This window comes from Medicago sativa, chromosome 7 (assembly GCF_051527215.1).
Source record: "Medicago sativa cultivar Bolivia chromosome 7, Bolivia_mono, whole genome shotgun sequence".
Classification (NCBI taxonomy): domain Eukaryota; kingdom Viridiplantae; phylum Streptophyta; class Magnoliopsida; order Fabales; family Fabaceae; genus Medicago; species Medicago sativa.
The window spans coordinates 34,217,785-34,245,726 of record NC_140755.1 but is presented as its reverse complement, the minus strand read 5'-3'; the positions used below and the strand labels follow the sequence as shown (position 1 = coordinate 34,245,726).

General features: G+C 36.0%; 2 protein-coding genes across 2 annotated transcripts; one reads left to right on the top strand and one right to left on the bottom strand.

Moving 5' to 3' along the window:
• The first annotated feature begins 12,028 nt into the window (after positions 1 to 12,028).
• On the top strand, positions 12,029 to 18,291 carry LOC146905838 (uncharacterized). The gene is made up of 5 exons (XM_085728653.1): positions 12,029 to 12,104; positions 12,236 to 12,295; positions 13,581 to 14,047; positions 14,393 to 15,374; positions 15,461 to 18,291. Exons 1-5 carry the CDS (start codon positions 12,029 to 12,031, stop codon positions 18,289 to 18,291), a joined length of 4,416 nt encoding a protein of 1,471 aa, XP_085584779.1.
• An 868-nt stretch (positions 18,292 to 19,159) lies between these two features.
• On the bottom strand, positions 19,160 to 23,571 carry LOC146905837 (FBD-associated F-box protein At5g56370-like). Its single transcript, XM_085729753.1, has 4 exons — positions 22,918 to 23,571; positions 22,641 to 22,793; positions 22,258 to 22,541; positions 19,160 to 19,570 (listed from the first exon to the last, which is right to left on the bottom strand). The coding sequence occupies exons 1-3, from the start codon at positions 23,554 to 23,556 to the stop codon at positions 22,263 to 22,265; spliced, it is 1,071 nt and encodes a 356-aa protein (XP_085585879.1). The 5' UTR covers positions 23,557 to 23,571; the 3' UTR covers positions 19,160 to 19,570; positions 22,258 to 22,262.
• Positions 23,572 to 27,942: the final 4,371 nt, after the last annotated feature.

Below are 27,942 nucleotides of genomic sequence, written 5' to 3'. Positions count from 1 at the left end.
TGACATCCATTTGATATAATATTATGCCATGATTAACTGCATAGGAAAGAAGTAACCTGATTGCTTCCAATCTTGCAATCGGAGCAAATGTTTCAGTATAATCAATGCCTTCTTGTTGACTATAACCTTGTGCAACAAGTCTTGCTTTGTTTCTTGTTACTTCTCCTTGCTCATTCAACTTGTTTCTGAATACCCATTTTGTTCCAATAATGTTCTTGTGCTGAGGTTTGGGTACCAGATCCCACACATCATTTCTTTGAAATTGATTTAACTCTTCTTGCATAGCTAAGATCCATCCATCATCTGAAAGTGCTTCATCAACCGTTGTAGGTTCAATCATTGAGATCAGTCCAATCATTGAATCTTCCTGTCTGAAGTATGATCTTGTTCTTCTTGGACTGTCTTTGTTTCCAATGATTAGCTCCTCAGGATGTGAAGACTTGTGCTTGAATGTGTTTCTGGGAGGATCTTCTTGATGTGAGCCATCTTGTGCTTCATCAAGTGCAACTTCATCATGTGCTTCTGATGTGGGTTCAGCTTCTGGACTGTCTTCAGATTCAGCTATCTGATCAGGTTCTAGAGTACCTTCAGGAACCTGTATCTCTGCAAAACTTTCACCTTGCTTTGAAGTTTTATCTTCAAGCTTTTTGTCATCAAATTTAACGTGCATAGATTCTTCAACAGAAAGTGTTTCTGAATTATACACTCTGTATGCCTTTGACCTTTCAGAGTAACCTAAGAAGATTCCTCTTTGGGCCTTGGCATCAAATTTCTTTAGGTAGAGCTTGTTATTCAGAATGTAACATGTACATCCAAATTGATGAAAGTAAGAGATATTGGGTTTTCTTCCTTTAAAGAGTTCATATGCTGTTTTCTCCAAAATAGGTCTGATATAGATCCTGTTCTGGACATAACATGATGTATTCACTGCTTCTGCCCAAAAATGTTTTGCTAAATTGTTTTCATGGATCATGGTTCTGGCCATTTCTTGTAAAGTTTTATTCTTTCTTTCTACAACACCATTTTGTTGTGGAGTTCTAGGAGAAGAGAATTCATGAACAATTCCATGTTTTTCACAAAAAGCTTCAAATGGCTCGTTTTCAAACCCTCCACCATGATCACTTCTGACTTTCAAAATCTTTGATTCTTTTTCAGATTGTATTTGACTGCAGAAACTATTGAATACATCACAAGCAACATCTTTACTCTTCAGGAATTTTACCCAAGTCCATATGTTGTAATCATCAACAATGACTAATCCATATTTACTTCCATATAAGGATGCAGTACTGATTGGTCCAAATAAATCAATATGGAGTAGTTCTAAGGGTCTGGAGGTTGAAACAATGTCTTTAGATTTAAAAGATGATTTCACAATTTTCCCTCTCTGGCATGCACCACAAAGTGCATCTGAATGATAGTCAATGTCTGGTAGGCCTTTGACAAGTTGTAACTTACTAAGCTTAGAGATTAATCTCCAGTTAGCATGTTGCAACCTTCTGTGCCACATCCATTTGTTATCATTCACTGACAGAAGGCAAATCACCTTCTGGTCAGCCGGTTCAGAAAAATTGATTTTGTAGACATTTTCTACCCTCTTTCCCTTGAACACAATGGATTTGTCTTCCTTGTTGATTACAATACAGTTGGCTTTCTCAAATAACACATCATAACCATTGTCACAAAATTGACTAATGCTCAAAAGGTTATGTTCAAAACCATCTACCAACCATACATTATTAATTGAGGTAAAGGAATTACCAATAGTTCTTGTACCTATGATCTTGCCAGATTGTTTGTCTCCAAACTTCACATTTCCTCCCTCTTTCATTGTTAGGCTGAGGAACATGGATTTCTCTCCTGTCATATGTCTTGAGCAACCGCTGTCTAGGTACCATGATTTTTGTTTCTCTTTTGCTCTTAGACATACCTGCATCATTGACAATTTTAGATTTAGGTACCCATTGTCCTATGGGTCCTCGAAGGTTAGTACTTAAGGCTTTACTCTTCACTTCTTGTACCTTGTGCTGTAGGTTGGGTTGCTTCTGATTAACCATCACCATTAGTTTTGGTACTTCAGAAGCAGTAACTGTCTTCTTCTGAAACTTAGACTTCAGAACCTCAGATTTTGGTTTCACCAGACTCTGAGGAACAGGTTCTGATCTCTTCAGGATCCTGATCTTTGAAGTCTTGGAATCAGAGTTGATCATAGCCTTTGGCTTAGAGTTCTTTGGCTTTGAAGTAATCTTAGCCTTAGAGCTAGAAGCTTCAAGTTCTGATTGAACAACAGTTTCCAACTCAGCACCTTCAGGTATAAAGAAGGTTTTCAATACTTCCCTGATGCATTCACAACATGCTTTGAGACTGATTTCATTAGGTTTCCCTCCTAAAAAACCAATCCCTCTGCCACTGTTTCTGTAAATGCTGTAAATCATTGAAGCCACTTTGCTTCTGTCAATGCCAGACATGATAAAATCTTCAAGAGCAATTTCATGGTTGCTTAAAGGTTTTTCATTACACTTATCTTGTAGCTTCTGACATAAGAACCTGAGCTTGTCTTCATAAGTTTTACAAATGAAATCAAAGCCCCTAAGTCCTTCTTCAGAAGCTTTCAGATCCAATAGAGTTGATTTTTGCTGTTTTACTAAATCAGCATATTTTTCTTTTAAATCCTTCAACTTATTGGTTCTTACTTCAAAATGTGTAAGAAGTTCTTTAAGTGACTCAACAAGTTCATCTCTGGGAATTTTAGAATATACCTCGTTTTCATCTTCAGAATCTGATTCTGATCCAGCTTCTGAAGTTGCTGTAGCTACTAGCCCAACAACTATCTTTGCACCTTCATCAGCTTCCTCTTTATCAGATCCAGATTCACTTCCCAAATCATCCCAGGTTGCCATTAAACTCTGCTTAATCTGCTTCTTGAATTTGCTTGGTTTGAATGTTGACTTCTTTGACTTGTCCTTTGACTTCTCCTTCTGAAGATCAGGGCATTCAGCAATGAAATGTCCAGGCTTCTTACAGTTGAAGCATCCCTTCTGATCTTCTTTCTTTGAGCTTCTGAAACTACTCCTCTTGGTCAGAAACTTTCTATTCTTCCTTGCCAGATACTGTAGTCTGTTGGAGAGCATAGCCATCTCAGTAGCATCTTCTTCAGAGTTTGAACCAGATGGTTCTTCTTCTTCAGATTCAACTACTTTGAGAGCTTTTGATGACTTGCCTTTGGATGGAAGAGCTATTGATTTACTCTTCTTAGTAGACTCATGTTCATTAAGACTTAACTCATGAACTTTGAGAGAACTAACAAGATCTTCAACACTTAAAGTGTTTAAATCTTTAGCTTCCTCAATGGCAGTCACCTTTGGTCTCCATCTGGCAGGCAAGCTTCTGAGTATCTTGCTCACATGGTCAGAAGCAACATAACTCTTCTTTAGAATTTGTAGACCAGAGACTAAGGTTTGAAACCTTGAGTACATCTCCTCAATAGTTTCATCGTCCTTCATCTTGAATAACTCATACTGATGTACAAGCATGAGAGCCTTTGCTTCTTTGACCTTCTTGCTGCCTTCATAGTTTGAACAGAGATAAGCAAACATAGATTTAGCAGTGGATTTGTCACTCATCTTCATGTACTCTGCTTTAGGTATAGTAGTGACAAGAGCTCCTCTGATAATATGATGCTCCTTGTAGAGTTTCTTCAACTCAGGAATATGTTTCTTTCTATCAACAGCAGCTCCTTCTTCATCAAGAACCAAGTCACCAACACCTTCTTCTAGTATATCCCATAGTTCTTCATCTAAACTCATGATATAACTATAGAAGTTGGTTTTCCACCAAGAAAATTCTTCAGCATCTCCATTGAACTTTGGAATCTTTCCAACACTGGATTTCTTACTGTCACTATAATCATGTGAGACATTATTATAGCTAGTCTGACCAGGAATAGGAATAGGAGAATTACCAGACATGTTTTTCTCAGATCTTTTACTGTTACGCTGTTAAGTGTTAAGACAACAGACCAAGGCTCTAGATACCAATTGAAGGTGAGAAAAACACAAGAAGGAGGTTGAATTGTGTTTTGAAAAATTCTTCGTTTCTCCAAAAAAAACTGAACACACTGATCAGAAGCTAAGTGAGACAGCTTCTGAAGTGATAAACAGAATCTGAACGCAACGGATAAAAACAGAGAGAGAGAAGAAGAAAGACACAAAGCAATTATACATGTTCCTTCCACAAACCGGAAGTAGTCCTATCCCCTTTGCACTTCCAAGGAGAGTTCACTAGAATGTAATATCTGATTACAATTGCTCAAGCACACAGCAAGAGACTTCCTTTTGCTCAAGCACACTTTGTAAGAGTCTTCCTATGCTCAAGAACACAATCAAGAGACTTCTATGCTCAAGCACAACTGCAAGAGACTTTTATGCTCAAGCACAACTGCAAGAGACTTCTAAACAAACAAGATTACAAAGAATAATGTTTGAGGTTGAACACTTGATATACAATCAGAGGTGCTCTCAATACAATCAGATACAGACTCTAAGACTTAAGAATTTCTAAGATGAGAACTTTGAGAAACAGAAATTCTAAGTGAATGCAGAACAATTTCAGCAGAGGTTTGGCACTTGTAAAAATGTTGAGAGTCTTTCGTTCAGCATTGCCAAATCTCTAAGACTTCACTCCTTTATATAGAGGTGTGAAAGAGACGTTGTGAAATTGCTAGCACATCAAAGAGTCATTGTTGAAGCTTGATCTTTCACCAATGATCTTTTGCCTGATTTGGCTGTTGTCCTATGAAGAACCAATTTGAAATCCATTCCCATTGTGAAGGAACATCTTTGCAGGAATAGCTGTTATTCTGGAGTTGTTTTCTTGTCTTGTAGCGTGGACACAAAACAGAGTAGTGGAGAAGGTGGTTGTACAGTTCGTACAAAGTACAATGTCAACGCTTTTCGAAGATAAGCTTCCAAAGCCTTCAAATCTTCACCAAAATGACCGTTGCAAAGTTCCACTAGTCTTCTACAGTGTTTTCGAATCCAATAGACAGCTTTTGAAGTGTTGATCCTTGAATCTTCAGCTTGTGGTGAAAATCAGCTTCTGATGAGCTTCAGCTTCTGATGAGATCGCTTCTGAACTATCCGCTTCTGACGAACTTCAGCTTCTAATGAGTTTCTGCTTCTGATGACTTTCAGCTTCTGATAACGTCATCATTCTTCAGGAGCACTTTTGTCTTCAGATGCACTCTTCAGATGCTTTCAAGCTTTCGTTTCTTGATTCCTTAGCTCTCTTTTTGTTCTTCAGAACCTTTAGATGATGTAAATTTTAAACTATGGTCCTGTACACTTGAACAAATATTAGCTAGTCCAATTGATAATTTTTAATACCTTGTTATCATCAAAACTCTTTAAGGTTCATTGTTAAACACATTTTGTTCCAACAGTTTCAACACCAAGCATGATCCAATTCATGAATTTAACTCAAATAATAAAAAATCATGAAAACAACTCAACAACAAAAACAACCTTGAAGTTTGAGATAATAACACCACAAATTCATGAAGCTTATCACACCCATAATTCTACATGAAAAAGGAACACGAAATTTATCATTTAATTTCACAAAATCTCAACTCACAAAATAAGCACTTATGAAATTAAGTAGAAAAAGAGATTCTAGCTTAAATTATGAATGAACACTATCCCCTTTACCTCAATTGAGCACAAACCTAGCCTTAGTTTCACTTTTACTCCTTGAATCACTACCCTCTTCTTGCTCTCCAAGCTCTTCTCTCTAACCCTAGTTCTTGCTCTTTCTCTCTCTACCTCTTACAAAATTTTTGTGAATATGTGTGTAAAACCCTAATTCCTCTTCTTAAGACTGAAAATATGTTTTACTATATCATATTATGTGGGGAGAATGTACATTTATATGGGTAGGAGTCTCCTAGTTAACCCCTAATTAATAAAGAAGATTAATCAATACAATCAATACAATAAATAGTGAAGTTAAAACTATACAGTCACAACTTTTCAATATCTCAACACTCCCCCTCAAGGTGGTGCGTATACATCATATGCATCCATCTTGTCACATATGTAAGTTATCCGAGGACTCCGTAGAGATTTAGTAAAGATATCAGCAAGTTGATCCTTGGAATTGACAAATGAGGTTCTGATGATTCCGGTGATAATCTTCTCTCTAAGAAAGTGACAGTCAACTTCAATATGCTTTGTCCTCTCGTGAAAAACTGGATTGGAGGAGAGGTGTAAAGCTGATTGATTATCACATACAAGTTCCATTTAACCAACCTCACAAAAATGTAATTCTTGCAGTAAATGTTTCAACCACACAAGCTCACATGTAGTATGAGCCATAGCTCGATACTCGGCTTCTGTACTCGATCGGGCGACAACAGTCTCCTTTTTGCTCTTCCATGAAATCAGATTTCCGCCCACAAAAATGCAATAACCAGAAGTAGACCGTCTATCACTTGCATCTCCTGCCCAATCGGCATCTGAATACCCAACAATATTTGTGTGGCCTCTATCAGTGAAAACAAGTCCTTTTCCGGGTGCTCTTTTGATATACTTAAGAATTCGAACAACTGCATTCCAATGATTGACACAAGGAGAGTTAAGAAACTGACTTACGATGCTAACTGGAAAAGATATGTCCGGTCTGGTCAAGGTGAGATAATTCAATTTTCCCACTAGTCTTCAGTATCTGCCTGGATCATAATAAGGCTCCCCCTGGTTAGGAAGAAGCTTTACATTAGGATCCATAGGAGTATCAACTGGTTTACAATCTATAAGACCTGTTTCCTCCAAAATATCAAGGGCATACTTCCTCTGAGAGATAGCAATACCAGAATTTGATTGAGCCACTTCAATCCCGAGAAAGTAACGAAGAGGACCTAAGTCCTTAGTCTGAAAGTTTTGAAATAGATGTTGTTTTAATGCCTTGATACCTTCGTAATCATCACCGGTAATTACAATATCATCAACATAAACCACAAGGTATATATATTTATTTGATGTTGAGCATTTAAGAAAAACAGAATGATCTGATTCGCAACGGGTCATCCCAAACTGTTGTAGAACTTTGCTGAATCGACCAAACCATGCTCGAGGCGATTGTTTCAATCCATACAAGGACTTTTTCAATTTGCATACCAAACCATGCCCCCCTTGAGCAACAAACCCAGGAGGTTGCTCCATATAAATCTCTTTTTCCAAGTCACCATGCAAGAAAGCATTTTTGATATCCAACTGAAACAGGGGCCAACGTCTCATGGCAGCCATAGCTATAAAGAGGCGAACAGATGTCATCTTCGCAACTGGGGAGAAAGTATCACTATAATCCTGACCATAAACTTGAGTATAACCTTTTGCCACTAACCGAGCCTTTAATCGATCAACCTGTCCATCAGGTCCCACTTTGACATTAAACACCCACCTGCAACCAACAATAGATTTTCCAAGAGGAGGTGGAACAAGCTCCCAAGTTTGGTTTGATTCTAACGCAATCATCTCATCAATCATGGCCTGTTTCCACCCTGGATGAGATAATGCTTCATGAAGTGTCTTAGGAATTGAGACAGTTGAAAGAGCAGAAACAAAAGCCAAGTAGGAAGGAGACAATCGGTGGTAGCTCAAAAAATTATAAATAGGATGAGGATTAGCGGTAGACCTTTTATCTTTACGAAGAGCAATAGGTAAGTCAATAGGACGCTCAAGTGGAACCGCAGCAGGAGAAGATACTGGAACAATATCTGAATCACTAGAATTAGTAGCAGGGGTCTTGGGACTTGAATTATTGGAATCAATAGGAGCTGTTTCTGGAGCTTCAACATGTCGACGCTCATAAGTAATACCATATCGACGGAACTCATCGTTACCTTGTGACTGTGGAGGATTTTGAGTAGAGACAAATGGCTCAAATAGAGGAATGGGCATCACCTGGGAAGTAGTAACATCAGATGTAGAAGTTGTAGAACCAGATGTAGTGGGTGAAGCAAAGAATGGTTTATCCTCAAAGAAAGTAACATCTGCTGAAACATAAAAACGACGCGCAGATGGAGAATAACAACGATACCCCTTTTGGGTTTTAGAATATCCCAAAAACACACATTTGACAGCTCGAGCAGACAATTTATCACGGCCAGGAGAGAGATCATGTACAAAACACGTAGATCCAAACACACGAAGAGGGACAGCGTACAGAGGATCCTTAGGAAACAAAAGTGAGTATGGAATTTCATTACCCAATACCGATGATGGCATGCGGTTTATCAAATAACAGGCAGTGAGAATGGCATCACCCCAAAATCTGGAAGGTGCATGAGCGTTGATCAATAAAGTTCGAGCTGTGTCAACCAAATGACGATGTTTTCTTTCAGCGACACCATTTTGTTGCGGTGTGTGAGGACAGCTGGACTGATGTATAATACCATGAGAAGCCAAGAAGGAGTTGAATGATGTAGAAAAATATTCTTTTGCATTGTCACTCCGTAAAATTCGAATTGTTTTACCAAATTGGGTCTTTATCTCTGAACAAAACGTTTGAAAGGCACCAAATAATTCTGAACGATCCTTCAATAAGGTGATCCAGGTGCATCTAGAGAAATCATCAATGAAAGTGACATAATATTTGTATCCCAAAGTGGACGACACACGACTAGGACCCCAAACATCAGAATGGATGATATCAAAGGGAGACATTGATCTTTTATTGACACGACTTGGAAAAGATACTCTGACATGTTTGCCAAGCTGACATGATTCACAATCCAATGATTTTAAATGTGAAAGGTGAGGAACTAATACCTTTAACTTATCCAAACTTGGATGACCCAAACGACGATGAATGATATCTGGAGATGCAGAAACACCACAAATGGTGGATGGATGAGAATGGAGATAATAGAGACCCTGTGATTGAGATCATGTTCCAATTGTCTTTCCCGTACTTCGGTCTTGTATAAGGAAAGAGTCGGAAGAAAATGTTATAGAACAATTGAGAGATTGAGTAAGTTTACTGATTGAGATCAAATTAAAAGGACTTCCAGGTACGAATAACACATAATTCAAGGATAGAGATGGCAGAGGAGAAGCTTGACCAATACCAGTAACTTGTGCCTTAGAACCATTAGCAACAGTAATGTTGTGAGGTATCTTAGGAGGTGACAAATTAGAGATAAGAGAGGGATCACCAACAACATGATCAGAAGCACCAGAATCTAAAACCCATGATCTAGTAGAGTGAGATAGGCACACCGTAGAATTGTTGAAATGAGCCAATGTGGCTGAAGAGGAAACTGGTTGGATCCCCATTAAACAACACGAAACAAAAACCAGGACGGTTCCCTTTGAACACCGAATGACTGAATTGAGAAAAGAAAATATAATAAAAATATAGGGCTAGCCTTGACAGCGACTGAACCCAAAAACAAAACTAGGATTTCAGAACCATGCTCTGGATACCATCTTAAGACTGAAAATATGTTTTACTATATCATATTATGTGGGGAGAATGTACATTTATATGGGTAGGAGTCTCCTAGTTAACCCCTAATTAATAAAGAAGATTAATCAATACAATCAATACAATAAATAGTGAAGTTAAAACTATACAGTCACAACTTTTCAATATCTCAACACCTCTAAAGACTAGAGTTTATATAGGCTCTACACAAATGGGCTCAACCCTCAAATGTCTTAATGAAATCAAAGTTCTCAATAACTAATTCTCAAAGTTTCTACTCACTTAGGGTTAAAAATAACGAATAGTTAACGGGCCTTAGTTAATTACTCTAACCGACTAGTATCTTAGTGAAAATATGATTCCCACTTAAAACACTACAAATAATCCTCACAATGAAATTGCTAATTTACCCTTGCTTACAAATGACCAAAATGCCCTCGAGTCCAAAATGACTAAAATACCCTTCTAACACCAAATTCCACTAATCCCAACCAAAATACACACAGAGGCAATTAATCACATACAAGCACATATAAAAATTAATTATAATAAATCTAACGAAAATCGGGTTGTTACATATCGTGCCACACAGAAGCGCGCCTCCACGTAAGGATCACCCTACACGTGTCCTCCTCCGTCTTATTCACACGCCGCATAAGGGTGAACTTGCTTCACCCTCAAGGTACGATTCACTTTTCACCAACACTTTCCACACACTTTTTCTCAGTTACATTACTAACTTGCATGCACCTTTCGTTCCACCGTGAAGACTCATCGCCGCTGTACTGAAAGCCGTTACCGTCACACTATAGCATTTCCTGCCGCTGTTGCCACTCAACCGTTCTCACCATACATATCAGTATTTACTTTTTTGAAAAATGGGAAAAATTATCAATCTGCTCGTCACAAAAACTGGAAGTTACAACTTTAGTTTCTTACCACTATGCTAACATCTCAAGTATGAAATATGTCAAAAGAATTCATATAGTGTGTTAACAAGACAAAGGTATAAAATCTTTCTCTTCTGAAGTACATCTATTGTCATGCCTCGTCACACAGTACTTATTTCATTGTTTTGTTTATTATAATTTTATTGTTATTCAGTTTAATTTATATATACCGTTAATATAAAATGTTTATATCGTCATTAAATTACAATCAATTATATATGTGAATTTTAAAAAAAAATAAACAAAAAAAAAGTAGGCTCACAGAGGATCATTCATCCTGTACTTTTTTATTTTTTTTATTTTTTATGTTTAACATATTTTTTTATGATCAAACGGCAAAGATTAATTGATAGTATGAAGAATATTTTCAAGTATATATTATGAATTACATCCTTATTAATGTAGTGAGGGAAAAATGTCTCTATAATTCCAATCTTATACAAAAAAAAAAAGTTTGCAAAGTTGTGATAAGAAATGCAATCTCTCATGTCTCCAATTTAATATTTTTGTCCGTATTACAAAATTTCAGTCTATAAAATCTAATAATCATATGTTGTTCATTCATCACATTTCCAAGATCTATGTGATGCATGAGTAATATATGGTCATTATATTTTATAGTCTAAAATTTAGTAATATGGAAAAAATATTAAATTGGAGAGATGAGAAATTGCGTTTCTTATGACAACTTTGCAAGCATTTTTTTGTAAGATTTAAATTAAAAAAAAAAAAATTCATCACTAATTTAATGAGGATTTAGTTCGTATATACATAATTAAAGATATTTTTTATATTGTTAATCAATCTTTACCGTATGATCATAAAAAAAAATAAAAAAAAAACTACTGCCTTTGATTCTAACTATTTCTTAAGTATGGGGGTGACTGATCCTCTACGAGGCTTTTTTTTTTTTTTTTTTTGCTTAAAAAAACTATTTTTAAAGTTAAGCATATAATTGGTTGTAATTTTTTGATGATGTTAAACTTTATACTAGTATTATACAAAAATTAAAATTAAACTCAATCAAAAACAAGAAAAAAAAAACAAAAAGATAAGTACTAAGAAACAAGGCATGAAACTTACATAAATTTTAGAAGGGCAAATTTTCATACCTCTGTCTTGTTAGAGAACATGTCGGAATTTGAAATTTACTTGGGTTCTTTCTGCGAGTGTTCAATATATATTCATTACTAGTTGTGAGCTACTCACTTATTGTATATTTTTCTTTAGATTTTAATAATCTTAGAGGGTGTTGACTATATTTAATATCTTTTTAAAAGGATTATTCAATATCTAACAATCCAGTCAAAATAAAATATCTTAGCAATTAAGTTACATTCATTTTTTATGTTATTTTAATTCATTATTTAGACTGAATTCTCCCAATAAGGTACATTAATTACTATCAACTTTAAAAGAGAAATGAGAGAATGTGGCAGATAATGGAGTCTGGTAGTGCGCTGATTCTGTCCAAATTTGGAATTGAATGTTGAGAAGACATTTCAGATGGTGAGAATGAGAATCAAAGCAGGGTTCAATCAATGTTTCTGCAGAGAGGGGGAGAAGGAGCAAGTAATAATTGTAGAAAATTAGAAATGGATGATATGAGCGTGGAAAGGATTAGAGGTAAGGGTTTGAGCAGAAGACAAATGGTTTGCGTAGAGGGGAGAGGTACTGCTTAATCATGTGTGCTAGAATTTGGGAGTAGAAGCGTTTCAACCATGTCTTCACGGTTTTGTGGGTGATGTGTGGTGTGACGTGGTGTCTAAACTCAAAAATTGAGTATAATTTTGATTGTGTAGTGACGCTAATCACTAAAGGGAAATGTGGTCCTGCCCGTGAGCATAACCCCTACTTGGCTGGTAAGGACATGCATTATTATATACAGGGGTCGGGGTTCGAACTCAGGACACTCTATTTATTCACTTTGAAAAATGTGAATTATATTCACTAGATTACTTGACAAAAAAAAAAAAAAGAAGGAAATGTGAGCACTAGTTAAGGACTTTAAATGTGTTAAGATAAAGACTTTGAATGTGGACACTAGTAAAAGTTTATGTATTAAAGTGTATTGAAAATTGAAAAATTTGACATTTTTAAAGAACAGTGACTTAATTTAGAATGTTTAAAGAGTGCCCATATCACTCATTAACAAGTTCCATTAACAATTTATGTGTTTTTAAATATAGGGTTTTCCTAACCGATGCTCTGAGGGAAATGGTTAAGGAATCCATTAATAGAAATTGGGTCATGTTAACCAGGGCACTGGTTAAGGAAGTTAAAAGAGAAAATTTTAAATTAAAAATGACACTTTTTATACTTTTAAGACCTTGAATGCACAAGTTCCAATGTAATATTACTATATTTGGTTTCCCTAACCAAAGCCCCCTGGGGGCACTGGTTAACATTTCCCATAGAAATTTTATCTTAGAAATGCAAGCTTTTACTTTTCTCTTAGCAATGATTACACAACTTTTTATTGCAAAGTTACTTATTTTAGTACTCTAACCAATGCCCCAAGGGCACTCATTAGCATTCTCCTTAAATATATTAAATAATGTGACAATACATCAATAGGTGAATGTGTAATATAATTTTATGCTAAATAAATAAATAAATAAAAGAGTTCAAAGGTTATGCAGTGATGGTGTAAAATAATTTTACACTTTCGTACAATAAGAACCAATCATCATCTTGCATAGGGTGTAAGTGGTTCGGACAAACTTGACAAAACTAAAAAAATCTAAACCGAACCAAACCGAAAAAATATTAGACCTGGTTTGGTTCAAAATCAAGTCAAACCAACCTAAACCGATATAGTTTGGTTTGGTTCTCTATTTTTTATTTTGAGATCCAATGAACCGAACCAATGCTAACTTCACTCTTCATTTTACTGATATTATCTCTCCTTACTCACATTTATGATTAGGGCTAAAATTAAAACCCAATGTAAAATACATTATCTCCATTTAAAAAGTATATTGAAACATGCAACTTGAATTTTTGGGGGAAAAATAAGAGACTAAAAATGAAATTTGGTATATTTAGATAGACTAAACATATTATACCGTTACTAAAATATAAATGAAACCTAGTTCATTTCTTTGCATTTTTATGTAACAAATAGGAGGCTGGTCAATGGTTTAGGGTCAACTAGTGGAAGTAACAACAATTCTCATGGGACTGTTACAGAAATCAATGCAGGAATAACTGCTGGTGGTCAACAAATGGAGCAGGTGCTGACAGGTAATAATTTATGTACTGATGGGTCCCCTTTAATGACTGGCTGCAATCAAAGGGTGGGACAACAGATCCTAAGCATTTGTGGCGCTGACAGTAATAATGCTGCAATCATAGGAGAAACATCTGATGCAGGGCGTATGGTATATGCTAAGAAGAAAGAAAGGATGATGCCTACAAGACCAATGGTGGCAGGTCCACTTGTTATAAGAGAGGGGGCTAATAATGCTAATGCTGACAGCAGAGAAGAAGTGCCAAGTAATGAAAAAGGAAAAGGAAAGATGGAAGATGTGCCTATTATTAAATATAAAAAACGTACTAGGCCAAATACTACTCAGGTTGCTGGTAATATTGCTGGGGATGCGAGTGAGCAGGTTACCTCAGTCCAAAACAATCCTTTGTTTTCTGAAAATATTGCTAATGCGAGTGAATGAAGGTGATGGTGCGGGAGGCAATTTTACCTCAGGCTAATAATGCTAATGCGAGTGAATGAAGGTGATGGTGCGGGAGGCAATTTTACCTCAGTCCAAAACAATCCTTTGTTTTCTGAAAATATTGTAATGGCGGAGGCTGAAAACCAGCCCCGCCAACAGCCATGAAAATAATTAGTTGGAATTGTAGGGGATTAGGGAGCCCGCGTACAATTCCTAGCTTAAAGTACTAATAAAACTGAGGAATTAAAATATGTTCTGGGTTATGATTGCTGTTTTTCTGTTGAGCGCCAAGGGCGTAGTGGTGGTCTTGCTTTATATTGGAAGTCAACTGTTAATTGTTCTATTTCTAATTATTCCAACAATCACATAGATGCTGAAATTGTAGATGTAAGTAAAGGCAAATGGCGTGTGACTGGTTACTATGACTTTCCCTCCCATGGGCGTAGACGAGAGGCTTGGAATTTCCTTAGACAACTTGCAAATGCTTCAAATTTACCTTGGTGTATCTTAGGCGACTTTAATGATATTCTTTCACCAAATGAAAAGAAGGGGAAGAATGAAATAGCTAACTGGCTTATCAATGGTTTCCGAAATGCAGTCATTGATGCAGGTTTGTCTGATGTCTATACTGAAGGGTATTTATATACTTGGTTCAAATGCCTTGGTACTGATAGGGCTGTGGAAGAAAGATTGGATCGTGCTCTTGCTTCTGACTCATGGCAGGGACAATTCCCCAATGCGATCTTGGAAAATTTGCCAGCACCTTCGTCAGATCATTATCCAATCATGCTGCTTTGTGAACCAGGCCTGCGACAACACCGTAATCATTCACGCTTCAAGTTTGAAAATGCTTGGTTGGTCGATCCAGAATTCAAAACTTTTGTTAATAACAAGTGGTCATCATATGGTAATTTTCCTATTTCTACAAAGCTTGAACTGTGTGCTGCGGATCTAACTAGTTGGAGCAGAAATAATTTTCAGCATCTTAAGCGAGACATTAATGATTGTCGTAAACAACTTGAGCGTATGCGTGTTCAGGTCGATAGCGACAACATTGATTGTTTCAAAAGCTTGAGAAATCGTATGAACAGGTTGTTAATCCAGGAAGATGCTTTTTGGAGACAAAGAGCTAAAACTCACTGGATGCGGGATGGCGACCTTAACACCAAGTTCTTTCATGCTGCAGCATCTTCAAGAAGAAAGGTGAATAGAATCATGTCCTTGTTGGATGACGATAATGTTCGAATGACAGAGGAAGCAAAGCTTTGTGATGTGGCAAAAAATTATTTTACTAACTGCCCCAAGTTAGTGATACAGCCCCTGTTATCGAAGCAATTCGTGAATCTATTACAGTGGAAGATAATAATTTACTTGCTGCACCTTTTGTTATCGAAGAGTTCAAAACTGCGGTTTTCTCAATGAAACCTGACAAGTGTCCGGGCCCAGACGGTTTTAATCCGGGATTCTTTCAAAAGTTTTGGCCAACTTGCGGCGACGAGTTGTTTAATCAGTGTTGTAGTTGGCTAACGTCAGGTATTTTCCCTTCGACTTTAAATTCCACAAATATTGCCCTCATCCCAAAAGGAGATTCTCAGACAACTATGAAAGACTGGAGACCGATAGCTTTATGCAACGTGATTTATAAAATAGTAGCAAAGGTTCTAGCTAACAGGTTGAAGAATGTGTTGGATAAATGCATATCTGTCACTCAATCTGCTTTTGTACCGGGAAGATCTATTTTGGATAATGCTATGGCTGCTATAGAAATAATACATCATATGAAATCGAAAGTCAAGGGTAACGTTGGAGAAGTGGCTCTGAAACTAGATATTAGCAAAGCATATGACAGAATTGAGTGGAACTATCTTCGGGAGGTAATGAAAAAGATGGGTTTCTCTCAACAATGGGTTACATGGATTATGTTGTGTGTGGAAACCGTTGACTATTCTGTTCTTGTCAATGGTAATGTTACTGGTCCTATTATTCCTAGCAGAGGCTTACGGCAAGGTGACCCTTTGTCACCGTACTTGTTTATTATTTGTGCAGAAGGGTTGTCTGCTCTCATTCGAAAAGCAGAAGGTAGAGGTGATATTAATGGGGTTAAAATCTGCAACAATGCGCCTATCATTTCACATCTCCTCTTCGCAGATGACTGCTTCTTATTTTTTTGTGCAACTCAGAGGCAAGCTTTGAAAATGAGGGATATTTTATCTGTTTATGAGAAGGCATCAGGTCAAGCTATCAACCTTCAAAAGTCTGAAATATTTTGTAGTCGGAATGTTCCAACTGCTGATCATAACAACATTGCTCATATACTTGGTGTAAAAGCTGTTTTGGGCACAGGTAAATATTTAGGCCTTCCTTCCATGATAGGTTGGAGCAAGAAAGCAACCTTCAATTTTTTCAAAGACCGTGTTTGGAAGAAAATAAATTCTTGGAGTAGTAAATGTCTGTCTAAGGCAGGGAGAGAAGTTTTGATTAAATCTGTACTGCAATCTATTCCAACTTATTTTATGAGCTTATTCACTCTTCCGTCATCTTTGTGTGATGAAATTGAAAAGACGATGAATTCTTTTTGGTGGGGTCATTCTGGTTCGAACAAGCGAGGAATACACTGGATGTCTTGGGATAAATTAGCAATGCATAAAAATGATGGAGGTATGAGCTTCAAAAGTCTTGGAACTTTCAATCTGGCAATGTTAGGCAAGCAAGGGTGGAGGATTTTGACAAATCCTGATACTCTTATTGCTAAAATTTACAAAGCAAGATACTTTCCCCGGTGTAATTTTCTGGAAGCAACCATAGGGCATAACCCAAGTTTTGTTTGGAGGAGTATATGCAACTCTAAATTCATTCTCAAAGCCGGTAGTAGGTGGAAAATTGGTAATGGTACATCTATCCCGGTCTGGAATAATTATTGGATGAAGGATAATGTTACTTTATACCCTCTTGAGGATGTTGCGTCCACACTAGCTAACCTGCGTGTTTCAGATTGTATTTTACCGAACCATAAGTCTTGGAATCTGCCTTTTCTGCATTCAGTTTTCAATAACCAGGTTGTGGAGCACATTATCAACACACCTTTATATCCTTCAGTACATGAAGATAGGCTGATATGGAAGAAGGAAAACAACGGTGAATATTCCGTTCGAAGTGCTTATCGTTTATGTATGAACGAATTGTTAGACACTTCACATTTTAAAGTGCAAGGTTCTTGGGATTTAGTATGGAAGCTCAAAGTGCCACCTAAAATAAAAAATCTAATTTGGCGCATTTGCAGAAATTGCCTTCCCACACGTAGCAGACTTCGTGACAAAGGTGTGAACTGCACAACTAGTTGTGCTTTATGTAGTTTGAATGAAGAAGACAGTCTGCACCTTCTGTTTCAATGCTCTAACAGCATGACTATTTGGAAAATGTGGAACGGCTTCCCTGCTGTTAGCAATTTCTTCAATCATCAGCAAAGTGCAGAAGGGGTTATATTTAACTCCTTACAGGTGTTGGCAAGTGAAGAGGCAGCTATGTTTTGTTGTATTTTATGGAGTATTTGGAAGCAGCGTAACAACAAAATATGGAATGAAGTGGTTGATGCGCAGGTTTTTGTTTTTGATCGTGCAAAGACTATGTTGCAGGACTGGAACTCAGCAAAACTTATTCGGGGAGTTTCATCTACCCATCAACAACGAGTGCATAATGTCAAATGGGTGAAGCCAAGTCCAGGTCGATTTAAATGTAATATTGATGCATCTTTTTCTGAGGTTTCAAGTATGGTTGGAATAGGAATGTGTATCAGGGATGAAAATGGCACGTTTGTTCTGGCTAAACAAGTATGTTTCAGTCCCATTTGTGAAGTGCACATTGGTGAAGCTTTAGGACTCTTGTTTGCTTTGGATTGGGTGCATAATTTAAGCTTAGGACCTGTGGATTTTGAGTTGGATGCAAAGAGAGTGGTTGATGGCTTTAATTCCCTAAATTGTGATGTCACTGAATTTGGGAATATCATTGAACATTGTAAATCTCTCTGTAGCAATTTTTATGTAAACTCACGTGTCGAGTTTGTGCGGAGACAAGCAAACGAGGTTGCTCACAACTTAGCAAAAGTGGCCTTGTTATCAGCTAGTTCCCAAATAGTGGTAGAAATACCATATTGTATTGAACACATATTGATGAATGAAATGCTATAACTTTATTTCTCACAAAAAAAATGTAACAAAATTTAGGCAGTCAAATTATAAGCAACTTCTTCATTTGTACTATTACTCATTATCATCAATACGTGGGATGAAGTTCATCCATCCATTGTGTAATACAAATCTAATAATAATTGCATTATTACTATCTTTTTGTAAACCCTCTTCTCCAAGTAATGTCCGTGCTTAAATAAAAAGATGAGAGAGATGTCACTAAATAGTTTTTCAAATATTATCACTAAATAGTTTTTCAAATATTATTTTTCTAAATAAAATGGCTTACATTTTAAGTTCTACACTAACAGTAGCTTATGAGCAAAGACAAACATGACAGTACCTTGAAAAATATAACATTGATTTTTTTTTTAAATAACATCTAATTGTAATTTGAACATAAAGTTGAATTTAAAAGAATTATTAAAAATATTCATGACATCAAGTTGCCCCCCAATTAACTTGCATCCGTCATTGGGTCTTTTGATGATCGTTATTATAAATTGATGCATTACAGAGATAGACTAAGAAAACCCTTAAAATGAAATCTAGCTCTATTTTCAAGCACTATCTTGATCATGTTCAAATCATACAATCAATTTTCAATATCAACTCGTTGGAGCCTTGAATCTTAAGCATATCATAATCTATAGTTTTCAATGAATGACATATTGTCGTATCAGTTACATATCATATATAATACTTGTAAGCGCCAAGGTTCAAAATTCAGTGAAAGATTAACATTTGTCTATCCAAAAACAAGGAATGAAAACCTTGGATGCATGTCCTTCAATAAATTGACAGCTTGAGACCATGCTCTTTTCTTTTATATTGGTAAAGAAAAGAATGAACTTCATTTGAGAAGAAATTGAAAAGAAAATTTATAATGCTATTGCAGGTATTAAAAATACATAAAGAAAATGTGCTTAGTTGAATGGTACAAGTTATATTAGTCAATCTAACATATTCTTACAAGTTACAAATTAGCTTCTACTATTGAATCTTCATAGGACATAAAACTTAAACTGAAGCCAAAAGTTGCTTCCATTTAGGCTACTATACTATATACTAATAAAAGGAAAGTAGATTTTGCAACATATTACAACCAAGGAAGCAGATAACAAAATGATTATGCCCACACCACATACTAGTAGAAACAGAGTTACACCCAATCTGAACTGTAATCAACAATTAAAATACAGCAGCGTATGACGGAACTAGCATATGAGCAGCAAGGTGATCACCAACATTTTTCTGAGGCGATTTTGCACACAGCAGGCTGCCAATTCAAAACCAATCACATCCACGTCAAAAACAAGTTTTAATTTTTAATTTCCACATGCATTTTTGCTTCTTGATAATAGTTTACATGAATCAATATGCATCCTTATAATTTGTCCTGCATGTTTCTACTAGTACTTTGCTATTTCAGGGGAAATGCTAATATAGAAAAGATGTGTTGGTTTGATGAAATAGAACCCTATTCTTGTAATTATTGTTTTTCATTTGATAGCACAGAATGGATATACCGATATATTCAATATAATCTAATACAAAGATTTGTTGTCAAGCAAAAACAATAACTTCATTTGGAACTAAACTCCAAAAGAAAATTTGATTAAAAAAAAAAAACTCCACAAGAAAATAAAATAATGTCATTCATATCAAGATAGGTTTAGACAACAAAGTACATAAACAAAATTAACCCAACAAACTGTTTCAACCATAGACACTAGATTAGACTATTTCAAGAAAGAAAAATTTATGTGGCATAATCTGGTACCAGCAAGCATTCACACATTGGAAATTTCATAATTATTAGATCATTTCTACAATGTGAAATTGTCCAAAAAAAATTAAACCCTATCATGAAAATAATAACAAAAAGCAGAAACCACAATATGCTAAAAGCATAGCAAAGTATCCACGTTGTATAATTTCAAATTTCAAGTATATACAAAACAGATAATATAATGAAGCTCATGCTAGCATGATGACTGATATAATTCATTCAGTTTCTTATGAGACCATGATCAGTCATCAAGATTACAAGAAACTTCAATCACCATGCTCCATTTCCCTCTTTGTCAGTTCAAGATCAGAACAAAATCATCCCTCAGAAGTAATAATGCATCAAATCCAAGTAATAATGCATATAAACTTCTAAAGCATTATAGGCAACGTCCTAACATACATATGAACACATGCCTGTTTTTAGCTTTTCATAGATATCATTGAACACTCTCATCTTGTGAGATAGCTTTTAACAGTGAGATATAAGACCACTTAACGTAGTATTTGAGCCGAATTAAAAGCGGAAATGTCGGAATTGGATCCATGACCCACACCAGTTTGAACATAGAAAGCAAATAAAATGTGTCTACAATCAGGAATGTGCAGTGAATTGATCAGACTGAACATGGTATATTGAAGATGTTTAAAGTAATAATAAATCGAACACCCATTTAACTGCTAAGATAAGGCCAGCACATGAAACAACATACACATACGTTAATTGTAGCTACCTACGTTACTATTTACACAGAAAATGGGAGCTCCCTGTATACATGCATGGTCTGCTCTATTCAATTTTAGTTTTGACACTTTTTGCAAATGAAGATAGTTCAAACAAATAACCATGTGACCTCTTGGTCCCTTATGCACAATATTAAGGACCACTTTCATGTGACCTCTTGAGAGTATTTTTAACGTCCAAAGTTTGTTCTTAGTAACTGTTCAAAAACTAGAGGGTGAGGATCAAGCATCTTGTGCCTTTCAACCCATAAATTCCTCACTCGATACTCTATAAATTGAAATTGGCAGGACATTTTTCTCGTAATCACTTTTAGTTGTAGCCTATTTGTTATCTGCAGAAAAACTTGATTTGGCATGGTGGTGTTGAATAATCACAATTCCATATTTTAATTAGTTTTAACCTTCACTATCAAGATTCAAGACCCTATTTTATTTAATACTTTTGCTTCCTTCAAAATTTTATAAACTCTCCATGTGCTTAAGCTAAAAACAAACTTGTTTAAACTTATTTTTCTGCATAATTATGCAAAAAAATCCAGAGGTACCCAAAATCCTTGATAAGCTTAATGAACAACTTAATTTGATTCCTTAATTGGATGCCTAGGCACCTATTAAATCAAATATTTGAATTCTACATCTTATATTATATATCTAATCCTAAAAGAACTCTAGTTGCAATCATCAATTTGAAACAAAACACACAAGGTATTAATCACAATGATGTCAGATAGCTAGCAACCATGTTATCTCAAACACCAATCAATCAAACATGAACAAAACTTAAGAGACATCAACCAAGCCTCGATTTCCGCAGGCCATGGTTAAATTAGTGAGGCAAGTAAATGTATTTAGTTTTAAAAAAATTAACATGTTACTAAAGATAAAATTCTAAGAGGTAAGATCATACTACCCATTTTCCAAATTATGACATTCATTACTCATGTCCATCGTACAAGTTATTGTTAACAAGTCCACAATAAACATGATCATCGTACAAGTTAAATACACACGTGCCAACTGCAAACCTTGATTTTGTCAAACGACAAAATATTGTTATAGCATTAGCATAGAGCCATAGAACCACACGGTTAATCTTTAGCCATGCATGTGATGCACAACATATGCCCTTGAGTGGCTATACATTATATCAATATTTTAGTGAACAACTGCCAGACAGAGATAAACATCAATATAACTCAATACAAACAATTATCGGTAACAATGGAAATTTCACAAAGGTTGGTGGGAGCTAGAATCAATATATATTTGAAAATATATGACATAGAGGACTAATGAAATAGATTTCATGTATTTTTTTTTTCTTGAGGCAGTAGATTTCATGTATTTAAAATCATTCAATGCTACTAATGCATATCAAGAATCTACAATCTAATATAACAGAAGTAGAAACTAAAGTAGATATGCCCTAACCTTTCTCAATCAAATGAGAGTCTACACGTAGTAGATCCTCTTTGAAACAGAGATAATTTCACTAGCATCTGGAGCTTTGTATTCAAATCCACTGGTGATACACAAATTTTCATGGTGTGCAGTGTTTTTGCACTCTTCAAAATGTACTCTACAAACTTTAGCTCACACTTCATGCCTTTAAAAGCTATAAGCGAGCATGTTTTGAGCTGAGTTGAAAGACATTCTGGAACAATTGGTGGATCCATCCAATCGTCATCGTCAATTTCATTCTCATAACTAGAATCCTATCAAACAACAAACAAATTTTTTAGAAAAAAGTAATCAAAATGATGGAAGTATATTAAAAAAAAAAATTATCAGCATTTAACATCAACAAATAAGACCTCATGAATGGTAAGATTTTGAAGGTTAGGACAATTTTGGAGCATTTCTGTCAACCACTTCCACTTCCCAAGCCAATCATATCTCAATTGAAATACAATCTCCATGTGAGTCAAATTAGGAAAGGTGGGAACCTGGTAGTCGTATGCGCGCCTCTACATATGTTGCAAAAGCAAACATTAAAAATCAACCAAAATTTTGGACAAAAAAAAAAAACAGAAACCAACCCAATTTGTTTTTAACATTATGTTATTAGGGATGAGCCATTGGGATTCATACCAGTTTTGTGCATAGAAACTTTGCATTACGAACCCAAGCAAACGGCATGTTACAAATTAAATCAATATTTGCTCTCACTAATTTGTGTAAGCCATTAAACTCTCCATCCAGAGAACAAATAAGGAATAAACTTGCATTCAAATCTTCTAAAATAGGACACCCATAGAGAAGCCTTTTAAAAAACCTATGAGCACCAGATGATAGAAAAGAGATTGAATCCAAATGAAGTGTTTTGAGCAAGGGAAAATTGACATCGGACGAATGATGTAATTTTAGCGACATCAACTTAAGAACAGTGAGGTTACTGCAACTGAAAACACATGTAGGTAACTTAAAGAAACATATGTCAAGGTTGAGATTCTGAATTCCACGTTGCACAGCAGCATCAATAAATCTATTGACATCATGTGGGTTGAAGCCAGAAGATCCGCCACATTTGAGACGGGATGTTTCTGGAGAGCATGATGGAGTAGACAAAATGTCGAAAAATGTTGAAATCTGCAAAGTCAAAGATGTCAAAGTCGAGAGTGAGAACTGAGAGCCACAACGGATTCCATCTTTTGGAGAGAATGCTTGTTGCAGAAGATTATTGAAGATGAAAATTGCTGTTGACACATTAGAGAAGGCCGGGACACACATGTAAAATACGTTTTTGCCCCCTCGGCAGTTAACTGCCGAGGAATTAAAAATCCGGCTGCAGTTAACTGCCGAGGAATTCATCGGTAGTTAACTGCCGAAGTTTTCTGCTACAAGTCTGGCAGAAGCTCTCTCATCTCCATTATTCATCACATCTTCAAATTTTTTTTCTCAAATCTCTCTCACAAATCTCTCTAAAAAACCCAACCAAATCCAACCAAATTTATTCAACAAAATCACAAGTAAGTAATTATAATGCTATTAACTTAAATTTTAGTTGTTATAAATGTTTTTATTTTTTAGTTTTTGAGTATATTTATTTTATTTTAGTTTTTGAGTAGATTTACATAGTATAATTCATTTTTAGAGTAAAATGTTTGTATGATGTTTATGTTATAGTTTAAAGTTTATTGGTTATATTTTAATTTGGTGTTTTAAATTAATTTTTTATTTTAGTTTTTAATTAGATTTACATGTTATAAATCATTTTTAGATTAGATGTTAGTTGATTAATTTTGTTAAAATGTTTGCATGATGATTATGTTATATTTTAAAAATTTTAGGGTTATTTTTTAATTTGGTGTTTTATATTTTTTATTTTATTTTAGTAAGACTATATGATTTATTTTAAGAGTAAATATAATTTGAATAATTTTGCTATATTTTACGTTAATTTTTTTTTTTAATTTATGATTTTTAGAGTTTATGTATAATTTGCAATGTTTGAATGAGTTTTTCATTGATTCTTTTAAATTTCTATGTGTGTAGATTTGAAACAATGGCTGGATGGATCGACGTTCATGCAACATTCAACGGCGGAGAAACTCATAGGTTGAAGGTTCGGTGCCTTGATGTAGCGTTAAGAGGTCTCAAGGGTCAACTGAATGAATTCTACCAAGGAGTCAACCCCAGAGACACAAGGAGGGTGCAAAATATTTTGTATAAACGTCCAAAGCTCGACGAGGGGAGCGTATCATTCACTTGGGTGGAGTTAAAGAACGACGAAAACGTGACGAGCATGTTTTGGGAGCACACCAAGTTCCAGTGGATCGATATGCGGGTGACGTTGCTGAGATCAACTGAAGATATCATCAACAGCTTGATTCCACCAGAAGATCGTCATTAGTTAGGGTAAGGTGCATTCAAGCTACAACATTTGTCTCACCTCTGAAATGGGGTAATTCAAACTTGCCAAACAGCGAGGACTCAAGCATTTCGCTCGCTATTCATGTTTTTCCTTTGAAAAGATTAAATTCTTGTTAGGATGGTTTAGATGAAGGTATTAGGTGTCAAGGAATGGACCTCATTTCGGTGGCACTTGAATACCTTCATCTAAATCAAGCCTGACAAAAATTTATTCTTTTCAAAGGAAAGCATGAATAGCGAGCGAAATGCTTGAGTCCTCGCCGTTTGGCAAGTTTGAATTTACCCCATTTCAGAGGTAAGACAGTTGTTGTAGTTGGAATGCCCCATTTATGTAATGTAACGAAATCTGTATCGCAATATTTATTGTAATATTTATTCGAATTCACGCTATCGCAATATTTATTCGAATTCACTCTATCGCAATATTTTAAATAACATAAAATAATTTTTAAAGAATTTCTAATAATTTTCTAACAAAATTCTAAGTAAACAAAATAAATCAAAAAAAAAAATTAAAAAACAAACTTCGGTAGTTTAGTACCGAGGAAAACCTCGGCAGTGTAGAACCAAGGAAAACCTCGGCAGTTAACTACCGCCGGTTTCATCTTTTCCTCGGCAGTTAACTGCCGAGTAATCCTGAAGCCAGTATTTGCAGAACCTGTTGAAGGCAGAACCTGTTACATGTGTTTTTACACATTGTAAACACATTGTTTCGATGCCAAACCATAAAGCTAGTCAAATCAAATTACATACATAACTGAAATTGAAAATATAATACGGAAACGAGCAATTGTCATAAAAAAATGTCATCCAAACAAAGTAACAACAAATGTACTGCACTAACAAAACGGCCAAATGTCATGAAAATACACCAAAGTCCTAAAAATAAATCCTAAAAATAGAAGCAGTCCTAATCCTACTGCTGGTCCTGGTCATGCTGGTGCTGCTGGTGTCTCCTCCTCGGTCTCTGGGCTCTCCTCCTGGTAATGATCGGCGCGATCTGCTGCCTAACATCCTGCAAGGCCGCATACAACTGCTGAGGGGTCATGCTCATCACCTCCTGACCCAAAAACTCATCAGCATGGGCAACAGCGCCGCTAACCATGTCATAGGTGTCAGGGGAGCTTCTCGCCTCGTACCGCTCCCACTGCTCTGCAACGATCTGCTCCTCGTTTGGAGGCCTCGGAACATCTCCCGGAAGAAGTGGCAAAATCTGAGGGTGAGACATAAGCGTGTACCATCGTACATAGCCCTCTGCCATACGCCATGGTTGCTCTCCTGCCTGCTCACCCCAATCATCCGCCTTAAGCGTGTGAGTGCGGAAGTCCGTGAAGGCCTGCACAATCTCAGCCGGTGTCAGCGCTGGAACATCCGTCGGAGGTCTAGGTACGGACTGGACGTGTCCGTACTGCCTCAATACCCTCTCCGGCAGGTGACGGTACACCCTACGGTCGCCGCACATGATCCAACCAGAATACCAAAATACCTCCTCGAAAGGCTGGAACTCCATGTGCCCTTCGTACGGCCTCCAGCATACGTCATCAAACGTAATGCGATCAAGCAATGACCGATACGTGGCCCCCTCTCCATGACCCTTCTGAAGAGTCCACCTCGCCGCAACCGGTAAATTTTCAATGTAGTCCGGGTTTGGATCAACAGTGTAAAACTTAGGGAAGTGCGACAAAAACCATGCCTGCATAAACCATACAAATCACATATAAATAAATTAAAGTTAACTAAAAAAATAAAATTTACAATTAACAAAAAAAATATAACAAAATATAACAAAATAATAATAGTTAACAAAAAAAATTAAAGTTAACGAAAAAATATAACAAAATATAACAAAATAATAATAGTTAACAAAAAAATTAAAGTTAACGAAAAAATATAACAAAATATAACAAAATAATAATAGTTAACAAAAAAATTAAAGTTAACGAAAAAATATAACAAAATATAACAAAATAATAATAGTTAACAAAAAAAATTAAATTTAAATTTAATTTTTACTTACAGTGAGCAGTGTCACGCTTCCCCCAAGCTGCCTGTCTCCGGGCAAACAAGCCTGAGCTAACTCATCGTACAGGTATGCAAGTGCCATCCCTCCCCATGAATAAGCACGCATCCCCGCGTAGCCGTCCGCCATAGCCGTCAAATAAATCAACTGGATGCGCTTGTTGCTTCTATCCCCAAACAACAGGCATCCAACCAAGTATAGAAGGTAGGACTTCACACAATAAGTCCTAACCCTCTCCAACTCCTCCAGCTCCTCTGGATCCTGTGTATCCGCCAAAAGGTTGGCTCTACCAAGGTGCGTCGTATAAAACTCCCTCAGCTTAGGATAACTAATGTATCCACCATACTCAGTATTGCAGATTTTCTCTGCCTGCGACCTCGACGCACCCAAGTGAGTCATCAGTAGTGCCTCTCCCTCATGTCTCAGCATCTTCTTCCGGTGGCCCAACATCCGCCCTTCAATCGGGACATGCATAAGACATGCGACATCATCCAAAGTCACAGTCATCTCCCCCATAAGACATGCATAAGACAAGTGACCGTCTTTTTTTATTTTCCTTCTTAATCAAATATCAAACAATCTAATTTATTTTGAGTCCATTTTCTTTAATATTAAAAAACACAAACAAATCTCTTTTGCCACTTTGGCTTTCTTTCATTTTAAAACCTTTTTCAAAAACATTAAAAAACACTCAACCAATCAAACGTCAATTTTTACCATGAACTACGTGATTTTGATCCCTCACGGGTACGTAGGCAAGAGATTTGTCCTTCCAAATCAATAAAATGTAGATAATTAGGTCTTCCCTTTTTCTATTTTAAATTCCTTTCTTTTTTTCAAAAATAAGCAAGTTATAGCATACTAATTAAATAAAACCAAGAGGTTCCCGTAGAGTACTACGGACATAAAGGGTGCTAACACCTTCCCTTTATGTAACTAACCCCCGAACCCTAAATCTTTTCAAAAATGGGGTGTTTGAACTTTTTCCCCTTTTCTTTAAAAATTAAATGTTCAGTTGTGAAATAAATCAAGTGAGTCAAAAGCTAATCAAATAGCATTGATCTCTGAAAAATGACGCGACAAGGAGTTTCTCAAAATTCAACAAAAGTTCTAATTAAAGAAGGGAAAATAGAAGGAGAAGATGAAGACTTCACGAAAGATGTAGTTTTTAAAGATATTCTTTTATCGCAATCATAACAATGTTTCTTTGACATAACATGTCA

Excerpts from the sequence above, each read along its gene's own strand:
- LOC146905838 (XM_085728653.1), top strand. The coding sequence starts at position 12,029 with ATGGATGATATGAGCGTGGAAAGGATTAGAGGTAAGGGTTTGAGCAGA. Across the intron at positions 12,296-13,580 it reads GCATAACCCCTACTTGGCTG|GGTCAACTAGTGGAAGTAAC; the intron begins GTAAGGACATGC and ends TCAATGGTTTAG. Across the intron at positions 15,375-15,460 it reads GACAGAGGAAGCAAAGCTTT|TGGAAGATAATAATTTACTT; the intron begins GTGATGTGGCAA and ends AATCTATTACAG.
- LOC146905837 (XM_085729753.1), bottom strand. The coding sequence starts at position 23,556 with ATGTGTGTCCCGGCCTTCTCTAATGTGTCAACAGCAATTTTCATCTTC. Across the intron at positions 22,794-22,917 it reads AGTTTCTATGCACAAAACTG|AGGCGCGCATACGACTACCA; the intron begins GTATGAATCCCA and ends CAACATATGTAG. Across the intron at positions 22,542-22,640 it reads AAAATCTTACCATTCATGAG|GATTCTAGTTATGAGAATGA; the intron begins GTCTTATTTGTT and ends GTTGTTTGATAG.